Raw genomic sequence first — 16,436 nt, 5'->3', positions numbered from 1 at the left:
GGGGGGGGGGGGGGGGGGGGGGGGGGGGGGGGGGGGGTCAGCTCAGTGGAAAATCAATAAAACTGTAAGAAAAGGAGGGGGAAAGTAGCAAGGACAAATGTTTTTGACTAAAGTATTAAATGAAAATGAGCACACGTGAGTATCAGGAAGAGAAAATGCAATGTGATACAGCAAAGTGAAGGTCAAGAGCTGCAAATATTTCCTTGAACATGTTTAGTAGTCAGACCCATTAGTCCTTCTATATCTGCAGAGAGTGTTACTTTCCAAATGTCATAAATTGCACAAATGAATATGTGTGTACAGCTCAGGGGGCCACCAAGCCATTGTTCAGTTAATTTTCATTACATTTCTTAAACTTAAATTGAATGACACACCATTCAATTTAAGTACTGTATGATGTTAAAGGAATAACTTGACATCTTGGGAAGTATGCTTCTTCTCTTTTTGTTGCAAGTTTGATGAGAAGATGCTTCATATTTACCGTACCTTACATACACCAACATGGGAGTGGTATCAAACTTCTCATCTAAATTTTGGCAACTAAGCAAATAAGAGCATTTTCCCAAAATGTCCATAATTTCCTTTAAATAATACACCATTCAAATTAAAGATGGTACAGCTTTTTTATCAGCTTCTATAGCATTAACTATGGTGTTAAAATACTCCTTACTTTAAACATGCTGTACTGTGCTAAGGTTTTAGACAGGTTGGAAACAATGCTGTAAAGGTAGAATTGTTTCAAAAATAGACATGTTAATAGATTATGTTTACGAATTAACAAAATGCAACGTGAGTGAACAGAAACACATCAAATCAGTATTTGGTGTGATCTGTCTGTAATTCTGACCAAATCCCCAATTCCGTTTGCAGGAACCTCCGACATGCTTCACTGTTGCCTGCACCCCTGTCTGCCTTGAAATCTCTGCTTGGGAGAGACCTGCTGAGACCATGCTGTCTAACTTGTGTCTTGTGGCTCACTTGCCATGTTGTATGGCTTTTGACACCTTGTTTGGCTGTTCCTCATCCAGCTGTATTCCTCCTGCACAGCTATTTCTGTTCCTGTTAATGATTGTGTTTTGACCTGCATATTGAATTTCTGATCATTAGCATGCCTTCAGTATAAATGTTTAATCATCTGACGATATGCCTACAAAACCCCTGAGTAAGTGTACCTAGAGTACCTGATGCTGTTTAGAAGGCAAGGGGTGGTTGCAATAAAATATTGATTTGATTTAGATTTTTCTTCTGTTCACTCACTTTGCATTTTGTTCATTGATTAATTATAATATATTAACATGTGTCTTTTTGAAAGAATTCTTACTTTACAGCATTTCTTCCACACCTGGCAAAACCTTTTACACAGTACTGTATAGTGTTTCCCCCCGACCCTGTACACAGGATAAGCGGTTGACGATGGATGGATGTATAGTGTTTAAATATATGCTACTCAAACCTTCCTTCTCTCAGAATACTGGAATCAGGATGATTGATGCTCTATTTTTCGGCCATGACACAGGGAGAGTTAAGACTCGGCATGAGTCTCTGTGGTGCAGAGTCAGACATGGAGTGTGTCTCTTGAATTTATTGAAAATTCAAGAGTCTGATAAATACCACAGCTCGGCAGGCTGGCCGGACACAGGAGTCGTCCTTGATTTGGCTGTGCTGCTGCTATGTGCGTGCTGAGCTCGGCTGTCAGCAGATTCTGTTGTTGTGGAGTTGCATACATTATTGAACTGCTCTCCTTCTCCATCTCCTCCTCCTCCTCCACCTCCACTGCCCTCCTGAGACCCTTAAAGATAAAGCAATAAATACTCTACCTCAGCATTTAACAACCATCCTTCCCTGTTCCTGTTGCTGTGAGTCCACAAGCATGTAATTACATTTCCTCTTTTAAGTGAGTTAAACACCATGATACTGGCGAACACAATTCACTATGTCCTTGGCATTGCAAGTGCTGACATCCTGTGTGGACACTTGGTTGGCTTGGTGGTTGAAGGGTCTTCTTGGACTAAAAAGAGTGTGTAGGTTTCCACTAAATGAAGCCTTAGCTTGACGCTCTGACTATTCCCCTCGTCCGTGACCACATCAATTTACTTAGATACAAAAAAACACTGGTTCAGGAAGATTACAGAAACAAGAGTTGATTGAGTAATGAGAGAAAAGGAGGGGGAGGGAGAGAGGTCAAAAAGCTGTGTGGCTCCACTCTCTGTTTGCCTGACTGTCCTCTAAGATTACTTCCTAAACTTTCTTGTGAGAGAATTCCCAAGCAATTAAAGGTGCAGTTAATAGGAAACAACAATCACAGTTGTCTATTTCCCAGACATTACCCATGTTAAATGTGTTTTACATATGAACTTAAATTACTGCATGCAACTTAGTGGGATATTTCTATTAATCAATAAACTGCACTTGGGCTCCTACAGAGTGCTTCATAGCTTTCAGTTTGCCTAAACTACGAATTCGATTTTTAGAAGCTGTGAAAGTTGGAATCTGGCAGAAGCTTTTACAAAGCTGCTCTATCTTAGTCTCCAGCTCACTTTCAGTTCAATATTTTCTCTTTTCATTAATTGTCTTGTCCTTCCCCTCTCCATCTCCCGTAATCCTAAGTCTCTTTGTCTGTCTATGTCTCCCTGTCTCCCTCTTGCTCTCTCCCTCTAACTCCATGGCTATATATAGACTTCTGCATTGCAGATGTCCCAGAGCCCTGCAGTTCTGGAGGAGCTGCTGAGGAGTCCCAGCCAAAATTTCAGACTGCCTGTCTGACACGGAACCCCGGGTGAGCAGAAACTGCAGACTAACTGTGTGCCACCGGATGGAACAGTTACAGCATGACACAGTTACATGTGCAGTCTGTGCGCATCACGGCTGAGCAACGTCTGGGCCATCACACTGCAGCAAGGATGAAGTGCCCCTCACAGATTAGCGTCAGAACCACTGCAGTCATAATCTTTGTGTGGGTGGGTAAGGGAGCGTGTGGTGGGGTATTCTTGTTGTCATGCTAATTTTTCTAAACCATTTCACCTGCGTTCTTACATTCTTGTTTTAAAAGATTTGCTGAGTCATGGTCTATTTATTTTTTTAGAAGCTTTAGATGTTTTTAAACCTCAAGCATGGATCGTGAATAAAAACACCTTCAATAACAGCATTAATTATACTGTATGATCACTCCAATATATATATTTTCGCTAATGCCAGTCGTGCAAAATTATTGTAATAAATCATTAAGACTTAAGACTTAATAATAACGTTGGTAAGGAGATGTATTGAACATCACTTGACCAAGGTCTACCACTATTAGTCTACAACTATTTAAAGATTGGTATAACTACAGCAGATGACAGTTAGAACAGGAAGGAAGCTTAATGGAGCCTTTTAACATCAAGGTTCAATAGTAACATAGGAAAAAAAAGAGGTGGAAGGAGTTTGTCAAGTGAGAGGAGACAAGACATACTGGTACTGACTAATAATTTTCATAATGTCATATGCTCTGTAGTGGCTGAATGGGATCGTCAACTTGCCAGTAAAGCTAGAAACTTTAATGAAAACTATCGAAATTACAGGGCAAGTTTATTTGTATCAAGGCAGTTCAAAGTGATGTACATAAAACATGAAAATGCATGAGCAAGAAATCCGAAAGAAACACAAGACAATATAAAAAACAATTAATACAATTTACAAAAAAAAACTAAGATAGAAGTTAAAAGTAAGCTAGACAAACCTCGGGATGTTGACAGCTTCGTTTACACAGTTTTGTTATTCTGTAATCTGTCATTTTGAATGTTCTGAACATGACCTATGGTTTATTTAATCTGCTCTCCATGATGCTGAAGTAAAGATCTGGTGAGTCATGCTTCAGCTTGCACCAACTGTGTTCATTGCAGGAATATTAGTAACGTATTTAGAAGAAATGTATGCAGAAATGGCAGAAAGTCGGGCGAATCGCTACAGAAGAGGGACAGTGGCGCCTTCCATTAAAACATTTTTCAGTTAGTAAACATAACTTTAAGATTAGTCTCAGATCTTTTAGATTGTTGTCCAAGTGGTTTGCATCACCCTGATGTTCCTGAACAACCGTGTGCTCCTTCATTGGTGCTTGTTCCAGTCATCCAACCCTGTGAGAAAGTGAACACCGTACACTATAATGTCAGATCCTATTGAGCTGTTGTATTTGGGCTGCAATGCTCACCCCCTTTCTCTTCTGCTGCAACAGTGGTAGACCATTAAGTATTTATGACTGCTGGGTGCTGTCAGGCCACAGAGCTGACACACACACACACACACACACACACACACAATTATAGTGTGCTTTTGCTGCCACTTGGTGTTGAAAGTGCAAATTACAAGTCTAAATGTGTTTGGGCCCTTGGCTTTACTGAAAAGGTTACGCCTTGACAAGTACATTTCCTGCTCCCGCTTCTTCTCTGCAGTGTGTCATCCAGCTGATCCAACCTAGCACCAACCCACCTCATCACATCTATTGAATAAACTCTAAATTGACTTGGTTCTGTCCAATCATAAACAAGAAGTGTTGGACCACCCTTTCTCTAATCTGAAATGTCCTTGTATTTTGTGAAATGTTGTGTTTCCAGAAATGCTGTTATGTTTTTTGAAATCTTGTCTTATGAAATGTCGTGTTTTGTGAAATGTCATGTTTCGTAAGTATTGTTGCGTTTGTGAAATGTCCTCATGTTTCAGAATGGTGTGGTGTTTTGCTGTTGTGATTAGTGAAATGTCGTGTTTTTAGAAATATGTTTGTGTTTTCTGAATTGTTGTTGTGTTCTGACCCTAGGAGCTGCAGTCAACATATATACAGTGTGAATGAGTAAACAGTCACATTAGTGTAATACACTTTTTTTCTTTTTTTTAATAAAATGTGTGTATCAGGAGCAATAGTAAAATTTCAAAAGCCTCATTTCACTAAGATTTAAAAGCTAGGTCAAAGACTAACTGGGGGCCTGAACGTCACCAGTTAGTCACTGTTATATATTGTAATGAAGAATTGGCTACACAGAATTATAATGCTGTGGTTTTTGATCATCTACAATTGTTGCACTCCAAACATATTACAAAGTATTTGTCTTGAATATAGCCCACACCTCCTATGACTTCAGAGGACTCTGCTAGCAACGTCAAGTTAGCCAGAATACAACTAAACATTAGGGGACTAAACCTTCAAAGTAAAAGCACACTGACCACTTCGAAAACGTGCACAGCCATGAGTCCGTTATTTGTGTTTCATTGTAGGCCTATTCAAGAACACATCACACCGCCAAACACATAAAATAAAACAAAAAACAACAGAAAAACAGAGACAACGACTAAAATGACACTTTGGGACACCTGCTCCAGAGAAGAGCTGCACACGCCCATGCCAGCCCTGCTCATGTACAGTTTCTGCTGCTCACCCAATCAAGATCAACTGGTCCAGCTGCAAGAGCACAGCTGGTACATGAACATGTAGGAAAGTAGATTGTTAGATTTAAGTGTTTTTATATCTTGTTCAAGGTTGATTTTACATACAGAGTTAGAGTCACCCGCTTATGGAGAAAAAAAAAATCACTGTGTAAAATGTAATCAACGTGGAGTTTATTTTGAAAACCGGAAGCTGTCTGCAGATATTATGACTTGACGCCGATTGGGTTCTTCGAGTGAAAAGTGTTGCTGTGCAAAATCTAGCAAGAAACCTAGCAGGAGATCTACCAGTCCAAATAAGGAGTTCGTGTCTCGGAGCCACAGGACCTTCGCTGTTGTCGTTAGGCTACGATCTGCTAAGATGACAGAGCTAAGGCACCGTGGAGCCAGAGACACCGACCCAGCGTTACAAGAGCAGCCGTCAGAGGACAAGGTAACGTCAGCCAGGGCTCAGCCCTGCCATTGGAAGCAATGCTAACGCTAGCCAGCTAGCTATCAGACTCCTAGTGCATTATACTACTCATGTAACGTTAGCTAGTGAAAATGTCATGTCTAAATCGGTGAAATCCGGCATTTTAACATTATGTTTCCTTTAGGCACGGCCTCTTACTTAGTTGTATAACAGCGGAAACTTAAAATATCTTAAAAGCCACTGAAATGCGCCATACAAATCATCCGCCAAACCACTTAGTTTTTACACTTGATTGGCTGATGCTATTTACGGTCTTCCTGGGTGTGCTTTCGTCGTGAAAACAAGCAAAGCAAAATTTTATCCATATTGTCAATGCTTTCTTTATCAGGTATACGCCGACGTACAGAACGGCTCCCCTTATATTGTAAAAAGCCTTAAGTTGTATTTGAACCGGTGATTATATTTTATGCCAAGCAAAGCAACAGTGAATTGTAAAATATTTGACTGATGTGTTGCAGCTAACGTTAGCCATAACGTTATGACACGGTCTTTCATCAGGGCTGCATATGCGTTGAATTGTGAAAAGCTCCATGTCGCCTCCTCTGATAACAAGGGAAGACGATTATATTGCTGTTAACTAACTGAGGTATTTATTTTTCCAAAGGCGTTAGCTAAAGTCAACTGTTTTCTTTAGCTTGTTTACTAACGTAACGTTAACGTTACACGGCGGCTCGCTGACATCGTCCCTGCCAATGTAACAACATTAGCTTGACTTGCTGCTGCTACAACAATAACACCTGCGTTCGGCATATTATAACTCATCTCGTGTTGGATTCAGTGTAAAGGGATATTAATTCATTGTGTTGTCAACATAGATGTTAAAGTTGCTTCCCAGTGAATAGTCGGAGCCAGGGAAGGGGCGTGGCGATGGTGTGATAGATGTGGGGGATCTATCTAGGACGAGAGGACATGATTAGAGAAACTGCTATAGGCAGATGGGCATTAGCTACAGAGAAACAACAAACACACAAGGCATGTGAGGGGAATGGTGATTTACTAGTGAAGCCCACTCACCGCTATGACTTTTGTTTCATTTATAATTTTTTTGTCTTTTGGTATGTTTTAGAGCAGCCCACCAGAGACCGCTTAATGAAGTTTCTTTTTGTGGTACTAATTTGGAGTGCCTGTCAGGTTATGCAATCAGTTAATTACTTTTAATCATTATGTATAGTGCTCTTTAGGTACTATTCTGACAGTTTGACAGTGAAAGAGGTGTCAAACTGATTTTATCTATTGCATGTTTCTCTATCACCATTTCAACAATTTGTTTTTGTGTTCAGTATGATCTGGTTTATGACAGTTGTAATACCTACCTACTAATACAGAATACCCATCCACTATTCTGTTTCAGAAGTTGTGAAGTAAAGCTCAAAATGCAAACATCTGGACCCCACATGCCAAGACTGCATACATCTGTGACATAATAACGCAGCTTTTACACGTAGAGTTAATACCAGTGTAAAGAAGAATGTGGCCGGCTATATTCCATGTAAAGACAACGTCCTGGTTAGTCTGACACTGACCTGTCCCCCCACCTGGTACAAATGCCAGAGCAGAACTAGGGTTTATTCAGTGTGGTGTTAGCTGGGCAAAATGCAAGTGCAGGTGTGGAGAGCATGGTAATTGATTGCCACAATAAGTGTCCTATGTGGAAATTAAGGCAAACAGTAAATTGTCATGTGCTTTTAGGTGAAGACTATAAGCGATATGTATTACTGCAGGACATAAAGCTGTTCTGGTGGGTTCTGGTGGTAATGATCATACCAAGTAAACGGTTTGTGTGTGTGTGTGTGTGTGTGTGTGTGTGGGGGGGGGGGGGGGGTTATTAAAAAAGGTGATTATTAAATCTGTTCTGGCCCTGCTATGACCTTTTTTTTTATCTGGATCAGCTTTATAAGAACAACTCTAAAGATAATGACATTGCTTTATGAAATGAGGCTGGCATTAGTTTAGGCAAGATACTTTTTACATTGGTTTGCATAAATGGAGTGATGTTCAGTTCACGCATTTATGAATGAGCCATCAAACCACAAACATCAAAACACAGACATTTAAGATGCCTCAAAAGTCAGCTGCAACGGCGTTGACGTCCAGGTGATGTCGGGAAATCTCATTCTAAATAACCATCAGCTATTCAAAACAGTTCCCCTTACATATTTGTGGCTGATGAAATCATAGCAGCTGAAAACCTGCATCACAGACCTCCTTATTTCCTTTTGTGGTTTATTTGTGAAGGCCCACTCTCTATGGCCTTAACATAAATGTGCTCACCCTTTCACACAGCTTGCAGATTTAGCTGTTTCCAATGAATTGGAGATGAACAAAACAGATGCACTCAGTGTTGACTGACGGTGGTGTAGCAGAAAGCAGGAAAGGGGAGGAGTAGCTATTTATAACTCAAGCATCCTGAGTGACGATATTGTCTCCATAGAAACCAGCTGGCGGAGGATGGATCTGTGAGTGTGTGTGTGCATGCTTCTGTATTGAGTTGGTGGGTTTTGATAACTATTAAATAGCGTATGCTACTTTTGTAAGAGTGTTTCATATGATTTGAAGGGAAGTCACTGAAATTTTTCAAATCTTGGAAAATGTGCAGATCTGGTTTCTTTTAGCTGAGTTGATCCAGTTAAGGAATCAGTTTAGGTACACTGAAACAAAGGTGGACACACACTGACTGTTGCAGCTGTTAAGACATGATCCCCAACGTCAATATTAAATCTCTCTCTAAAGAGCCAACTGAATCAGTATGGCAGAGTATTATTGCCACGGGAAAAAAGAGAACCCTTTTATAGTTTTAATGAGGTGCCTTTCACATTATAACATATTTCCCATGTATTCACACATTTGTCAAATTATTATTATTATTATATCCATTTTTAGTGATATTTTCTGATGTGCTGTTATAACATGTAGTTTCTTGTTAAAACGGAATACTTTGGTGTCTATGTTTAATATGTCTTTGCAACATGAAAAGGACCTTTGTAAAACTAGACATTTTTCTTGGACCATGACCATCATTCTCTAAAACTGTAGGTGTGTATTTTCATTAAATTTAAGTGTTACTACAAAGTGTACAATTTGCAAAATATATTGGAGAAGCATTTCAAAACACCTTCATGAGAAGCCTCTGAATGATAAAACATTTCAATATGATATCCATGTACGTTATGAATATCCAAATAAATAACACCAAAAGGTACTTCGGGGCATCACATAGCCTTACAGAGATAATACTGACAAAGCAATGTTAGGCTTGATCTTATCCGGCTAATGATAGTCTTAAAAAGATGTCTCTGTCCTTTCCCAAATGTCTTTACCGTTGCCACAGAAAAAAGGAGGAAACAAACCTGGCTGATGTTGATGATCTTAAGCGAACGCTAGCTAGCATTTTGCTAACATTAGCTAACTTAAGATGTCACAATGTCAAGTGTTGCTTTTACAGGTCCCCCATCTTTTAACCATCTTCAAGATTTGTTTTTCTTTTCAACATAGACGAACATAGCACATCAGGAAAGGGAACCAAGCTTGCTCAACTGTTATTCGAGCACAGATCAGAAATTGGCGGGGCTTAACGAGTCGGTCGATTGCGAGGTGGTTGATTCTACATTGTCACAGTCTCATATAATGCACCTTTAACCTATTTAAGAAAGGAAAAAAAAGTCCTACAAAAGTTGATAATGGCAGAAATGTTCCCGCCTAGCCTTTGCGGGATGTTTGCCGTCACCATTGTAAAGGCAAATGTGTGGAAAGAGACACAAAATAACATATAGTATTGTAAAGTGATAAATAACTGGCAGGGTGTGAAGGCAAAAAGCAACGCAGGTGTGTTAGTAATATAGAAAATATCCAGCGGCAGTATGTGTTTGTGTGGATAGTTGGATAGAGACTGAGTGGGCGTCATGAAACAGCAAGCCGACCATCTGCTGTGTGAACGGGAGATGAGAACTCCGAGCCTAATTTGGTCAGCGGCAGGAGAGAGGTCAGTGGGGAGTGAAAAGCGAAAGGACAAAGTGGAGAGGCAGAGATCAGTGTGTTTTGAAAAGGCATCTTAATCAGTGAACAGATTGTTCTGAGAAAACGCCAAAGTGAATGGAGATGATCTGACGCACTGTTTAGCCGCCCACACGTACCCCAGCACTGGCATTGCAGCTGCTGTTTGCTTAGTACTGCAGGCTGTGTCCACCCTGATATGATGCCCCTGCTGCTGTTTGTTCAGTGACATATCAATATTTGAGTACATATCAAATTTGTCAGCTGAGGCAGCTCATATTTTTTCAGAGGGGAACCGTTTTTGCACCAGTACTGATGCTGTTAAGAGGAAAAATACCTCTAACCTACATACCATATCATGTGACTTTAGTTTTAATGTTTGAGTTGTCATGTGAATACTATTTACTTCCACGCTGACTGTTTACACTGAGGAACTGCATTTACACTCCTTTAGCTGCACAGGCCCTGTGTTGCTGGAAATGTGTAAATAAAGTCATATTCTTGTATAGTTTCAAATAGGAAAAAATAGAAACAATTTTGAGGCAAAATTAATTGAACTTATCAGTTGAATTTATCACATGACTATCTAAATAAGAGCTGTTGTGAAACTGCTGCAATCAACCCAAATATGGGATAGAACAAACTAAAATCTAAATGTTTTAAATACAAACACTGAAGATCCACTTATGATTCTGTGGTTGCACTTGTTTTCAAAATCTTCAGTGTCTTCTCCTGTGTCTCTGTCTGTCAGGGTTCAGACAGTGAGCTGAAGGTGGAAAAAGATGGTGTGTCAGACAGCGAGTCCAAGGTGGACTCGGGGGTCCCAGAGGTGCCGGTCACTTCTGATGACACCCCCGTGGTACTAAACAAGGCCTTGTCTGGACTCTCCTCAAGGTACCATCACTGTCAAAACCATATTTCTGAGTTTTGTCTGCACTAATTAAAACTTTCTTTACGGTGCACAGGCTGTTGGTGATGGCCAGCAGGAAATGTCAAAATATTTCTGGAAGTTTGACACTTTTTTTCATCTAATAAAATGCTCTGTTCTGAATTGTTCCACGAGTCACTACATTGTTCTGTAAGGAGCTGCCTGCCTAAACATGAGGCCCTTGATATCCTGGATTTCACATTGCTACACATTTGGAGGAGTCGGAAAATGAAACCTCGCACGTAGTTTTCATTAACAGCAGCTATGAATCACAGAGCGGTTGAGCCTGTCTTCCTGGCAGAAACATTACTAATGTCAAACTTTGTATGTCCCTGTCTGAGACACAGTTACACTGCTGTTGAATCACTGTGTAATGTGGATAATTCACAGTCACCACACATATATAATTGTTACCCTACATCAAGATGTCTTGAAGGACAAACGTGGCAGAGAAACACTGAAACCTGTTACCTGTGCTCACTGTTTTTTATTTATTTATTTTTTTTTAAGACAAATGGTTAAATATGTTTATTAACCTGTGTGTTTGTTCAGAACTTTGGACTGAATTGCGTGTGTGTGTGTGTGTGTGTGTGTGTGTGTGTGTGTGTGTGTGTGTTTCCTTCAGATGGAAGAACTGGTGGGTACGAGGTATCCTCACACTAGCTATGATCTCCTTCTTCTTCATCATCATCTACCTGGGCCCCATGGTGCTTATGATGATTGTGAGTACAAACAACGCTGATGGTGCTGTGCAAAAGCCCGGGACACCACTTGAGTTTGTTGCCCCACAGAAAATGTGAAAGCTTTTTTTTTTTTTTTCAGTGGAACAAAGATGCATAACAATTACACAGAATTCATGGTTTAAAATGTAACGATTGAGCCATGGTCTTGTTTATTTACATATTTATGTTAAGGTGCAGTTAATTTTCTCTGCAGCATGTTCTCATGGATTAATGGGATCCAGGCTCTCTAGTAACATGCAAGAAGTCTGCTCCTCTCATCTGGGAATTCCTTGAAAATAGGCCTGTCGGCTATTTTGTGTCACTAGGACACCAGGACGTAGGTGATACGGTTTTTCTCTGTGCAGGTCCTCTGTGTTCAGATCAAGTGCTTCCAGGAAATCATCACCATCGGTTACAGTGTGTACCACTCCTACCACCTACCCTGGTTCAGGACATTGAGCTGGTGAGCATGCACACAAACACAACGTCACACATTTTATACAGCTGTATGTCCTCACTTGCTTCTTTCTTATTATGTTGTCTCGTGCTTTATTTGTTGCAGACTTCCTGAGGTTTGTTTTTTGACCTGTTTAAATCTTGAGTAGATTGTAGATTATTAAGCCAATCAGCAAAAATGGCAAATCATATTGTGACTCGACACTGCTGTTTTGATTTTTAAGCAATAGTTGTGTACAGTATTAGTGTGATAGATAGCAGAGCCCTGACATTCACTATGCCATGAGCCAGAAAGGATTGGATGAAAAATCGAAGCTGAATCCCTTGTACAGTGGACTAACAAAACATTTGGCCTTCTAACGAAGTGAGTCAGTGAGCGAAGATTCTTCAGATTAAATGTCTCACTGGTTTTTCTGCAGGCATACTGAATGCAGAGTCTGAGTAGCTGTGTAACTGTGAGATGTGTACATTCACTTCACCCCCTCTTCCCCACAGGTACTTCCTGCTGTGTGTGAACTACTTCTTCTATGGTGAAACTGTGACAGATTACTTCTTCTCACTGGTGCAAAGGGAGGAGCCGCTTCGCATCCTCAGCAAATACCATCGCTTTATCTCCTTTGCCCTCTACCTCACAGGTACAAACACGGAGACTCGAGCTAGACTGAGTTCAGTTATTATGCATTTTGTTAAAACGTGTTCATTTAGGTCATTCATTATTGACTCATGTCATGTTTGTTATACAGCGACCACATTTTGTTCTTGACTGCGCTGACAGGTTTATGGGCAGAGCAGAAGTCACACATTGGTTACCACAAAACAGTAACACTCTTAACACTATTACCCTGCCATACAGAGGAGAAAGTGGCTGTAAGTTCTGTTGTGGCCTAAAAGTGCTACAGGTATGACTAGTAGTTAGCAAATATCTTCGGGGCCAAAGAAATAAACACATTTACATTTTATCAACTGAAACCATTAAACTTAAGGGGAACAGAGAAATAGGCAAAGGTCATATATTTAATGAGTGAAGCTAATGTTTAGACTGTCAAATGCTAATGATATTGATGACAAAAGACAGGATTGGATCTCTCAGGCTTGTCTAAGCACATGAAGTTGATTTATTCATTTGACTTTCAAGAAGGGAAATATAAATATATAGTATTAATATTAGGAGTCCAATCAAAATATTTCCACTTTGAAGTAATCAAAACATTTTAGAACATCAAACTTGATAACTTTACATTATTAGTTTAGATACTTTGGAGTTGGTTATTTCAGGCACACGCTTACCTGAGAAGTCCCGCTTCCTGAGCTGCAGGTTGTCACTTAGTAATTCACTGCTAATATAGCTGCCAGACAGGATGTGGACAGGAAGGAAGCAAACCCCTGCTTCTTGCCTACTAGATTCAAGGTGAAACCGAATGGCCCGGCTTTCTCACGTCATCTCCGAGAAGAGAAGCTTTGAAGATAATGCTGTCATGGCAGAAAACGCTCAAAGCGTTTTGGCACACCATATTTTTTTTAGATGTCACAGCATGTCCAGAGCAGAAAAGAGTACATGTCAAATCTAAAACTGTGTGTGGCCAGCTTTCCAAGGGTCTCCATCGTTTCTGGTTTGAGCCCTTTTCTTCCAGTAAAAGCACTTTTGTCTGACATATTCTCAGCCTTTCTCCTCACCTCAGTATTGTGTACAGTATAAAACAAATGGCTCCAGTAATCTTGGTCACTCACTGCACATTAACTGGGCTTTGTCTCTGTCTGAAATAGGTCAAGCTAAATTTAGTTAGAGTTGACCAAAGATGACCGTGATTCTTTTTTAATTAATCTCCCTCTTCCTTCGGGCGCTTCATTCCTCATTGTGTGCTTATTATTATAAGATATTTCACATGACATTTGTCCGTTCGTTGCAGGTTTCTGCATGTTTGTGCTGAGTTTGGTGAAGAAGCACTACCGGCTTCAGTTCTACATGGTAAGTGCCCCCCATCCTTCCTCCTGGCCTCTAGCCCCAAGGCTACTGAGTTATTGATGAGGCTAGCTAAAACACAATCAAAAGTGGGCTAGAAATTGCCCTAATAGAAATGTCTGGCACACAGTCATTGCAACTGTGTTCAGTGTTAACCAGAAAACGAATGGTGCTGTAAAACATGCTGAAAGTGCTCTTGTGTCAGTGTAGTATATTAAATATGTATCCTGGGAGGGTATGCACATCACAGGTAGTTTTACAGCTTCACATACTCAAACATTCCCACCTATCAGTTAAGCATGCCCACAAGCTTTAGTTGTCTGTATGTGAGGAGTGTAGCTAGGTCTTGATGTCGACGAGGAGGCACTTCCTCCACTCACATTTCCCAATCACATTGTGCATGTTATCTGGTCACATTTTAGCTGTTATTGCTACCAGATGTTGTCCTCGCAGAACCCATCTTGGTCACTGTTCACAGTAATCTTTGGGTGGTGTATCACCAGGAAAGCACAAGTATATGTTGTTAGCATATGTCCAGTCTTTTGAGAAATGTTGTAATAAAGACTCGCACATGAATAGGAAGGTTTGATTTGCAAGCTAATTGAAACGTATCCTAGTGGAAACACACTTGGTTAATTTTGTTGTGTTGTCTGCACAGTTTGGTTGGACCCATGTGACTCTGCTGATTGTGGTGACTCAGTCTCACCTTATCATTCACAACCTGTTCGAGGGGATGATCTGGTAAGTAAACAGTCCCTTATCTCCTCTGATACTGTACATTTGAACTAATTCTGCAGTAAAATGGCTCCGTAAGTAAAATCCAATTATGTTGAAATCCAACTCTGTTAAATTATAATTTAAATGTTAAAGCTCCGTATTTGTACAACACTTTTCTAGTCTTTTCGACCAGTCAAAGCGCTTTTGCACTACATCACATTCACACACTGAGTCACCTAAGTGCTCAAACCGAACAGAAACATTCACACATATTCATACACGGGTGGAACAGTCACCAGGGGAAATTCGGGGTTCAGTATCTTAAATTTTCTCAAATTGCCTCAGCACATGTCTTGTTTCCTCAAACATATGTCCCCTCGTCTCATATGACTCTAATGTAAACTCTTTTTTTGTCTGAACGTAGGTTCATTGTACCAATTTCCTGTGTGATCTGCAATGACATTATGGCCTACATGTTTGGCTTCTTCTTCGGCCGCACCCCTCTCATCAAGGTTGGTTGTCTCGCCGTTATTCTTAGCTTTATAAACCATTAATACAAGCACCATTTGTCCAGACTATTTGGTCATCAAGCTCACTCATATGCTTCTAGCAAATCAATACCCAATATGTGAAGATTATTCTCCTCTGCAGTTTTGGATGTCATGTCGGGGCAAGTCAGGACTGTGTAGCAATCATTGTTAGGTCCTAAGCGGTCTGGGTGACCCATGTTTTGGACACATTATATTATTGTGTGGTACATGGTAATATATTAATCTGGTATCCACACGCCTGACCGTGTCCTCTGCAGCTGTCACCTAAGAAGACATGGGAGGGATTCATCGGTGGATTGTTCTCCACCATCGTGTTTGGCATCATGGTAAGATGGGGATTTATTTCTTGTGCCTTTTTTAGATGGATAATCTTTTCTCTGACATAATTTGACTGGGAAGGTACTGGGCTCTTTTAAAAATAAGAGCCACAGGCCAGTGATGTGACTGCAGAGTAACTGAAGCTTGCTCCTCTCCCAGCTCTCCTACGTGATGGCCGGCTGGCGCTACTTTGTGTGTCCAGTGGAATTCAACAACGACTCCAACAGTTTCCAGGTGGACTGTGAGCCATCAGATCTTTTCCAGCTCCAGGACTACGCCTTGCCCAGCATCCTGGAGTCTGTCACTGGATGGGTAAGACTCAGCAGCGCGCTCCCTCTCTCTCTCACTCTCTCTCTCACACAAACATTATCAATGGAAATCAAATTTATCAACCCATGGAGGTCTGGATTTGGAGTCACACTCAAAATCAAAGTGGAAACCCACACTGCAGGCCGATCCAACTTTGATGTAATGTCCTTAAAACAAGTCAAAATGAGGCTCAGTAGTGTGTGTGGCCTCCACGTGCCTGTATGACCTCCCTACAACGCCTGGGCATGCTCCTGATGAGGTGGCGGATGGTCTCCTGAGGGATCTCCTCCCAGACCTGGACTAAAGCAGCCAACTCCTGGACAGTCTGTGGTGCAACGTGGCGTTGGTGGATGGAGCGAGACATGATGTCCCAGATGTGCTCATTTGGATTCAGGTCTGGGGAACGGGCGGGCCAGTCCATAGCATCAATGCCTTCCTCTTGCAGGAACTGCTGACACACTCCAGCCACATGAGGTCTAGCATTGTGTTGCATTAGGAGGAACCCAGGGCCAACCGCACCAGCATATGGTCTCACAAGGGGTCTGAGGATCTCATCTCGGTACCTAATGGCAGTCAGGCTACCTCTGGCGAGCACATGGAG

The 16,436-nt window shown here is 41.0% G+C and overlaps 1 protein-coding gene across 1 annotated transcript in view; it reads left to right on the top strand.

Moving 5' to 3' along the window:
- The first annotated feature begins 5,635 nt into the window (after positions 1-5,635).
- The window catches only part of cds2 (CDP-diacylglycerol synthase (phosphatidate cytidylyltransferase) 2), a 37,192-nt gene continuing 26,391 nt past the window's right edge, over positions 5,636-16,436 (top strand). The window contains exons 1-10 of the mRNA XM_046035313.1: positions 5,636-5,845; positions 10,626-10,768; positions 11,428-11,524; positions 11,890-11,987; positions 12,476-12,615; positions 13,888-13,946; positions 14,599-14,681; positions 15,082-15,169; positions 15,466-15,534; positions 15,686-15,838. Of these exons, the coding sequence (XP_045891269.1) occupies positions 5,774-5,845; positions 10,626-10,768; positions 11,428-11,524; positions 11,890-11,987; positions 12,476-12,615; positions 13,888-13,946; positions 14,599-14,681; positions 15,082-15,169; positions 15,466-15,534; positions 15,686-15,838 (1,002 nt within the window). The 5' untranslated portion in view covers positions 5,636-5,773. The remainder of the gene's footprint in view (positions 5,846-10,625; positions 10,769-11,427; positions 11,525-11,889; positions 11,988-12,475; positions 12,616-13,887; positions 13,947-14,598; positions 14,682-15,081; positions 15,170-15,465; positions 15,535-15,685; positions 15,839-16,436) is intronic.

This window comes from Micropterus dolomieu, linkage group LG21 (assembly GCF_021292245.1).
Source record: "Micropterus dolomieu isolate WLL.071019.BEF.003 ecotype Adirondacks linkage group LG21, ASM2129224v1, whole genome shotgun sequence".
In the NCBI taxonomy this organism is placed as follows: Eukaryota; Metazoa; Chordata; class Actinopteri; order Centrarchiformes; family Centrarchidae; genus Micropterus; species Micropterus dolomieu.
Note: the sequence above shows the minus strand (reverse complement) of the source record. Positions and strands in the feature narration are given on the sequence as shown.